The sequence below is a fragment of the Dipodomys ordii genome, unplaced genomic scaffold (genome assembly GCF_000151885.1).
Source record: "Dipodomys ordii isolate 6190 unplaced genomic scaffold, Dord_2.0 Scaffold95, whole genome shotgun sequence".
NCBI classification, from domain to species: domain Eukaryota; kingdom Metazoa; phylum Chordata; class Mammalia; order Rodentia; family Heteromyidae; genus Dipodomys; species Dipodomys ordii.
The window spans coordinates 3,494,243-3,502,698 of NW_012267311.1; the positions used below are offsets into that span (position 1 = coordinate 3,494,243).

Here is an 8,456-nt window from a genome sequence, read left to right on the forward strand (position 1 = left end):
ACAAATAGCAGAAGAAGAGAACAAAAAGGCAGTAAAGTGAAAGAGAAAAAAGGCAGCATTGTGACATAATGGGGGGATTAAAAAATAAACTCAAGATTGAGCTATAGCTTCGTGTCACAATTCTTATCTAGCTTGTGAAAAGCTCTAGGTTAGATCCCAGAAAAACAAAATAAGGGCTGGGGTTTTGGCTCAAATGGTAAATCACCTGTCTAGCAAGCACCAGGCTAAATTCAATCCCCAGTACTGCCAGAGAGAGAGGGAGCGTGGGCAGGCAAGAGACAGACAGACAGACAGAGACAGAGAGACAGAGGGACAGAGAGAGGCAGAAAGCAGAAAGAACTCAAAGTGGACTGCCTATGTTCAAACTTGACTTACAAGTTGTGTAATTTTGTATAAGTTTTCTGTGACTCAATTTTCTTATCTGTAAAATGGAATCAATAAAATACCTACCTCATAGGACATACCTTCATTGTGATGAAGATTAAATGAGTTAATATTTTTAAAGCAATTAGTGCTTGCATATGGTGAGCATTAAACGTGTTCTATAAATAAAACATAAAGGAACTGAATGAAAATAGCCTAACACATGGGAGTGATGGAATAAAAGATCAACACAGTCAAATATAATTGAGAGGCTCAATAAGAGGATGGGAAATGATCATTAGATATCTCAGTAGAGACGTGTGGCAGAGACATTTCCTCTGCTCTTAGGCAACCAGAGTCTGGTTACATTTCACAGTCTACTCTAGTCAGTTGGGTTCATGTGATTGCATCCTAGGCAATGAAATGTAGGCTGATGATGCATATGGCTTCCAGGTTTAGTTCCTAAAATCACCTGTGAAATTCTTTACATTCTCTTTATTTGCTCATCTATTACAGTGTTAGAGAGGACCTAAAAGGTAATTGTAAAGCATTGGGGAGTGGTAGGCACAAATAGATGGAACCAAATTCTCTGATTGCTTTGTGGAACAATACTTCCTCCACCTCAAACACACACACACACACACACACACTGGATTGTGGTGCTAAGCCACTGAGTTTGGGGAGTCATACCAACTAAAATTACACTCACGGAAAAAAAGATATGACACTATATATTGTGTAGCTCAGAAGCAGAGGTAGAGCTCAAGTGGTAGAATACCAGTCAAGTGAAAAAGGCAAGTGAGAGCACACCCCCCTCTAACTGAGGATTTAATTTAGGGTCCTAGTACTTGCTATTCTACTTGAGCTGTGTCTTTGGTCTTTTGTTTTTGTTTTTAGGCTGGTCTTGGTAAGTAATCCAGGCTTGTCTTAAACAGGTCATTATTGTCATCCTCCTGCCTTAGTCTCTGTAGTTTTGGGATTGTGCATGTGTGCCACAATTTGCAGCAATAATTTCTTTTTTATTTTTCCTTTCTCCACCAAGTTTCTAAAAAGAAGCCTATCTCCTCTGCCTCTATTCTTAGCTGCACTGCATATAGAAACATGTCTTTTGCATGTATTAGGGTAGATAATTTTAGTTGCTGTCATAAAGAATCCTCCAAAGCTCACTGACAAACAGTTCCTAAAGCTCATGGACTCTTCAGTAGCAAGGACTAGCAGCAACATCTGCTTCTTGCTTTTCATTCCAGGAAGACCCATCTGAGACCAATTGGGCCTCTAACAATCTTATCAGATCTTTCAGAAAGCTTCTTCAGTGCATTCTGTTTAATTTTTTTTAAATCCTGTGTTATTGAATGACCCCAGGATGAGACTAAGGTAGTAAACATCATAATTATATTCCCTAAATGCCATAGTAGAGATTGTACTTCTCAGATCTGGAAAGGAGAAATCTGGGTAGGCCCCATATAAGCCATTGTCCTTTCCCCCTAAAAAGTAATCAAGGACTGGGCATAGTAGCAAATGCCTGTAATCCCAGCTGTTCAGGAGGGTGGAAGAGGCTGGAGGCTCAACAGTTTGAGGCCAGCCCCAGCAAAGTTAGAGAGACCCTGTCTCAAAATCAAAATTAAAAACAAAATGTCTGGCGAGGGCTGGGAAGGTGGCTCAGTGGTAGAGCACTTGCCTTTCATGCATGAGGCCCTGGGTTCCATTCCTCAGCACCACATAAGCAGAAACAAAAGCCGGAAGTGGCACTGTGGCTCAAGTGGTAGAGCGCTAGCCTTGAGCTGAAGAGCTGAGAGACAGCGCCCAGGTCCAGAGTTCAGGTCCACGACCGGAATCCTCCCTCTCCCCCCAAAAAAAAAGTCTGGCGAGGTGTCAGTGGCTCAGGCCTGTAATTATAGCTACTCAGAAGGCTGAGATCTAAGAATCATAGTCAGCCCTGGCAGGAAAGTCCCTGATATTCTTATCTCCAATTAACCACCAAAAACCATAAGCGAGGCTTTGGCTCAAGTGGTAGGGCACTAGCCTTGAACAACAACAACAACAAAAAAGCTCAGGAACGGTGTTCAAGATGCAGGTTTTGAGTTCAAGCCCCAGGACTAGCTCAAAAACCAACAAAAAACAAAGGCCTAGAAGCATTTTGTTTTACTGAGTCAAGTAGTGGTGACAGGAGCCCTGGATTCAGTCCCCAATATGAATGGAAAGAGAGTGCCTGCAAAGGAGACACACAAGGAGAGGAGTGCTGTGGAGACTTTCCTGAAGAGTCAGCTGGTATGGTTAGCACGGGAGCTGTCCACAAAAAGTAGTCCCTCAAACAAAGACAACTGAAACAATAGAGAAGCAGATCTCCTACCCTTACCCCTCACTTCCTCTTGTATGAGTGACCAGTCAGTGGAGGGAGTAAAACTCATTTCTGAGCCCTGTTCTCTGCCTTCTACCTAGTAGTGTCTTCTGATTCTACCCTGAGGACTGTAGGGCAGAGATCAGGTACATGACCAGTGACCTAATTTTTGCAGCTTGGCTGCAGAATATCTAGCTCTGCCTAGCCTGACTTGGGAAAGGATCTTTCCTCTTATAGGCCAGTTCCTAGCTCATGAAGTTTCTGTCTTGAATCGTACTGAAGTCTATCCTCATGTTAGCTCATTATTCTTATTGAAGAATTTGGAGAAGAGAAGGTGTGTAAAATACTTCAGATATGGGCTGGGAAGGTGGCTCAGTGGTAGAGCGCTTGCCTTGCATGCTTGAGGCCCTGGGTTCGATTCCTCAGCACCATGTAAGCAAAAAGAAAAAAGCCAGAAGTGGCACTGTGGCTTAAGTGGTAGAGTGCTTGTCTTGAGCTGAAGGCCCAGAGTTAGGGCCCTCCCCCCAAAAAAAAAAACTTCAGATGTCTCTTGGCTAGTAAGTGATGATGTTACTTACTGATGGTCCTGTCTTACACACACACACACATACACACACACATTTTATATATATATATATATATACACACACACATATACTATATATGCAACGTATTTGTATATATTTTGGAGAGATACTGGGTTGTGAACTCAGGACCTTGTGCTTGTATTCTACCACTTGAGTCACACTTCCAGCCTTTAAATATATATATATATATATTTTTTTTTTTTCAGAGAGATTCTCATGCTTTTGCCCAGGGTCAGCCTCAGATAGTGATCTTCCCACTGTTACCTCCAACCTTCACCTCCAGCCTAGCTGTGATTACATACATGTGCCACAATGTCTCTCTCTCTCTGCATCCCCCACTCCCCAACTCAGGGTCTCATATTCTTTTTATTGGGTCGAACCCAGGGCCTCATGCATGCAAGGCAAGTGCTCTACCACTGAGCTACCTTCCCAGGTCTCATATTCTTGTTCAGCTTTCTTACTCACAGCTGGATCTCTACCACCTGAGCCACACCTCAGGTCCAGCATTTTGCTGTTATCTGGGCATAGCATCTCTCAGACTTTTCAGCCTTACCTGACACTCCTGACTTGTGCCTACAAGGAATCCAAGGCTTCACATTTTCTTTCTTTTTTTGGGGGGGGGGTTCTGGTCGTGGGGCCTGAACTCTGGGCCTGGGCACTGTCCCTCAGCTCTTCACCTCAAGGCTAGTGCTCTACCACTTGAGCCACAGCTCCACTTCCGGCTTTTTTTTTCTGCTTATGTGGTGCTGAGGAATCGAACCCAGGGCCTCAGGCATGCAAGGCAAGCGCTCTACCACTTAGCCACCTTCCCAGCCCCAGGCTTCACATTTTTAAAGCCCAAGAGTCTGGCACATAGTAGATGGTCAGTACATATTGATTTAACGAATAACCAGATGAATGATTTGAGTGCAGCAAATTAGTCTGGTAAACGCCCTGGAGCTGAAGGACTGTGAGGCAAGCAGCTTTCACCGAGAGAGGTTCCTCCAGGGCCTTGGATTCCCGGTCTGGCTATTGTGCCTGCTGTCAGTCATCTCGCGGTGATGTCCCGCCTTCCTGAGCCCCGCCTCCAGGTGGCTGACGGCGCCACCAGTCTGTCACGTGCTGGCGGCTGGCCAATCACGGGGGCGGGGCGGAGCAGAGCAGACAGCGGGGGCAGCGTGAGTTGGGGCCTCTCCGACATTCCTGGCAGTCCCTGGGGTGGCCTCATGCTGCCCAGCGGAATCGACCCCGAGCAGCGCCGGCAGGCGTCTGAGGAGGACGCCCCGGCTTCAGTCTTCCGGGCCAGCGGTAACTGCAGGGCGGTCGGGACGCCTTGGGACACAGTGCTGAGCGTGCGCTGCACACTTCCTAAGGCTTAGGGAGTACTGACCCCATGTCCAGGCCGGCTCGCCCGCCCCAGGCTGGGGCTCCGCTGGCCGAGAGAGGGGCTGCAGGCCCTTTGGCGCTGGGAAGGTCAGGCTCTGGGCCTTTTGCTCCCGAGAAGGACCGGGACTAGAGGGCGTCTCAGAGCTTGGGCCCGGCCTGCTGGTGGGTGAGAACAGCAAGGGGGAGCCAGAGAGCTTTGCTGACTGACTGTCCCCACCCTCCCCAGAGCATCAGCATATTCGCTACAACCCGCTGCAGGATGAGTGGGTGCTGGTGTCAGCTCATCGCATGAAGCGGCCTTGGCAAGGACAGGTGGAGCCCCAGCATGTGGAAACAGTGCCCCGCCATGACCCTCTCAACCCTCTGTGTCCTGGGGCCGTGAGGGCGAATGGCGAGGTAAGCCTGCAGAGCCATATGCACAGTGTGGACCATCGAGAGGGTAGCCCCGCCCTTACAGCTGCCAGTCACTCACAGGAGGGACCATATCTTACCTCGCCTACCCTCTAGCAGCCTGTGCAACCCTACCCCCCCCCCCACCAGATGGTGGTATGGGGGAGAGGATTTTCTAGCCTATTCTTGTCAGTAGGTAAATCCCCACTATGATGGCACCTTCCTGTTTGACAATGACTTCCCAGCTCTGCAGCCTGATGCTCCTGATCCAGGTAACTTGATTCTAACCCTTGATGGGGAGGCCACACCTCTTGGGGAAACTGCTGCTGCAGGCAGTGATGATATTCCTTTACCTCAGGTCCCAGTGATCACCCCCTTTTCCGAGCAGAGGCTGCCAGGGGAGTTTGGTAACTATGAATTTATCTTCTTAAATTTCAACCCAGGGTTGAAGACGAAGCCCTGGGATTGGGTCCTGCCCCTAGTGTCCAATCCCTATGCCTCTGTTGTCCCTCACCACCTAGTAAAGTCATGTGCTTCCACCCCTGGTCGGATGTGACACTGCCACTCATGTCGCCCCCTGAAATCCGTGCTGTCATCGATGCGTGGGCCTCAGTCACAGAGGAGCTGGGTGCTCAGTACCCTTGGGTGCAGGTCTGTGAGGCCTCCCCTTTTCCTGGAAGAGAAGGGATGGGGAGATGGAAATTTGGTTCAGGGGAAATAGTATTCTTGTTTCTATGGGGATGTTGTTGGGAGGGAGTTGACTTGATGTCTTTGGATAATTAAAGCTCTCTACCCCTACCCAACAGATCTTTGAAAACAAAGGGGCTATGATGGGCTGTTCTAACCCCCACCCCCACTGCCAGGTAAGTTTGTTAGAAACTGGAATGGCTTTAGTGGAGTTTAAGCCAGCACTATGAACAGGGATAGAATAAAAGAAATATACTAGTGATATAGGGGCTTGGAAATAAAATACCTGCCTTTCTTTTTGCTCCTGTCCATGCCAGGTGTGGGCTAGCAGTTTCCTGCCAGATATTGCTCAGCGTGAGGAGCGGTCTCAGCAAGCCTATCAGAGTCAGCATGGAGAGCCTCTGTTAGTGGAGTATGGCCGCCAGGAGCTCCTTAGGAAGGTGGGCCTTCTTATCCCCAAAGAGAGAAGTATATGAATGAGAAAGGTAGAAGGGAACTAGCAAGAGGCATGCTAGAAAGCACTAGCAATAATCTAAGGAAAGATGATAATGGCTTAGACTTGGGTGAAGGTGGTAGAAGTGGTAAGAATCTATCAAATGCTTTATTTGCTGACCTGCTTGTTTGCTTATTCCCTCTCCTCACACCAATGTTAAGGATCTCATTTCCATTCTCTGTGCCCAGGAACGTCTGGTTCTAACAAGTGAGCACTGGTTAGTGCTGGTCCCCTTCTGGGCAGTGTGGCCCTTCCAGACTCTACTACTGCCCCGGCGGCATGTGCGGAGGCTGCCTGAGCTGACCCCTGCGGAGCGGGATGGTCAGTCTCCTAGCTGGGACACAGGGACTGGACTCTGGTTGGAGTGGCTCTAGTAGGACAAACCACTGGTTTCCAACCTGAGAGTCAGCTTCTGGTTCCAGATTTAGCCTCCATCATGAAGAAGCTTTTGACCAAGTATGACAACCTATTTGAGATGTCCTTTCCCTACTCCATGGGCTGGCATGGTAAGACTTTTTGAGTATCTATATTTAGCCCCAACACCATTTCTGAGTTCTGTTTCCCTGCCTATTTGGTAGGGATGTGTCAAGAGCAAGGATGCTAGGGTTGAGGATGGAGCAGCAAATTTGGTGAAACTCACTTGTATGCTTTCTAATGCTTGGATGCCTCTGATGGAGAATGCTGGGAGATGTAGATTTTGACTATCTAGCCTGGTTTTGGGGTAGGAAATAAACTGAAGACTTGAGAAAAGGGCCTTCTCTACCATTTTCTTCTCAGGGGCTCCTACAGGATCAGAAGTTGGGGCCAAGTGGGACCACTGGCAACTGCACGCTCATTACTACCCTCCACTTCTGCGCTCTGCGACTGTCCGGAAATTCATGGTTGGCTATGAAATGCTTGCCCAGGCCCAGAGGGACCTCACCCCTGAGCAGGTCAGACCTCGGAGCATCCTGGATCCTCAGGCTCCCTTTTCACCCATACTTCTTTAAGGGTTCCCAACAGTCATGACCCCAAGGATCCTCATAAAAACATGGGCATTCCTAGGAACTCAGTAGCTGTTCTACCCCCATCCTCTGGTAACTCCACCTATCCTGACCACCGTAAACCCTTTCCATACACCCTTATCACAGTGTGTCACCTGGGTGTCCAAAGTCCATACTATCATTCTGGGTGGCCTTTACCCTCCCTGATTGTCTCTTGTCTCCTTTCTAGGCTGCAGAGAGATTAAGGGCACTTCCTGAAGTACATTACCAGTTGAAGGCGAATAAGGAAACAGCAGCTGTCATCTGACCACACTGACCACAGGGCCTTGAAGCTTTCTGGCTGAGAGAACTGGAGTTTGGGCAGATGCAGTATCAATAAAACTGCTTCTTGAGCTCTAACCACCTATTGTGATATCAGAGGAATATGATCTCTACCACCTTTAGAGATCTGAGATTAAAGGCTAAATGTTCTTCTAGCCGGTTTTCTTTGCTGACAGATATTTAACACCTTGATGTGCAAATTGTAGCCCAAATCTCTGACTCTCCGGGTTTGCATCTGGCCTAATGATTCTCTTATTCATGTTACACACGTTGTTACAGTTTAGGAAAGTGTTAAAGTATTGTGTTCTTAGCTGAGGCCAAGGCTTTGGGGAGCCCAGGGTCCTCTTCACTGTTGGACCTGGTGTCAGCTCCCTGAACCCCAGCCTCAGGATTTGGTAGAGAGAGGGTGAGTAGGATCCTGATCCCAGTGGTCACTGGCCAGACCCTGGGCTGCTAGCCAGAACCCTGACTTTGTGAGTGGCCACAGTTTGGCTGTGCTCCATCCCACAGGGGCTGAAAAGGGTGGGTAAGGAGTATTTATGTGGCTTTGTGTCCTTGGCTTCCTCAGACGCTCACATGCAGTATGTGTACCCTCAGTACACCTGTTTGTTCCCCTACCATCCCCATACCTCCCCCTCTACTGCCCCAGACATTGCACATGGCAATAGACATCTCTGACAGGGAAGGGGCAGCAAGAGGTAGGAGCCCCAGAACCTAGAAGCAAGGTGCCATTCTCAGAATGTCATAGATTCTACCCCCTCCCATCTGAACATGTTTCCCTAGTGAGAGGGGGGAGGGGAAAACAGGTCATGTGACCCAGGAAAACAGATGTTACCTCCTGTCTTCCAAATTTTAAGGTGAAGGCAAGGCATATGAGTAATGCAAAGATGGCCAGGACACTTTTAGTCTTTTTTTTTTTTCCCTTAGGA

At 48.1% G+C, this 8,456-nt stretch overlaps 1 protein-coding gene across 3 annotated transcripts; it reads left to right on the forward strand.

Moving 5' to 3' along the window:
* The first annotated feature begins 4,483 nt into the window (after positions 1-4,483).
* Galt (galactose-1-phosphate uridylyltransferase) lies at positions 4,484-7,682 on the forward strand. Of its 3 annotated transcripts, XM_013026589.1 has the most exons (11): positions 4,484-4,575; positions 4,880-5,049; positions 5,240-5,315; positions 5,402-5,450; positions 5,565-5,694; positions 5,850-5,906; positions 6,048-6,170; positions 6,412-6,544; positions 6,646-6,729; positions 7,001-7,155; positions 7,436-7,682. In XM_013026589.1, the coding sequence occupies exons 1-11, from the start codon at positions 4,494-4,496 to the stop codon at positions 7,511-7,513; spliced, it is 1,137 nt and encodes a 378-aa protein (XP_012882043.1). In that variant the 5' UTR covers positions 4,484-4,493; the 3' UTR covers positions 7,514-7,682. The 3 variants fall into 3 exon arrangements, with proteins under 3 accessions (XP_012882043.1, XP_012882044.1, XP_012882042.1); XM_013026590.1 differs by lacking the exon at positions 4,484-4,575 and having other exon boundaries at positions 4,960-5,049; positions 5,237-5,315; XM_013026588.1 differs by lacking the exons at positions 4,484-4,575; positions 5,565-5,694 and having other exon boundaries at positions 4,960-5,049; positions 5,237-5,315.
* The last annotated feature ends 774 nt before the right edge of the window (positions 7,683-8,456 follow it).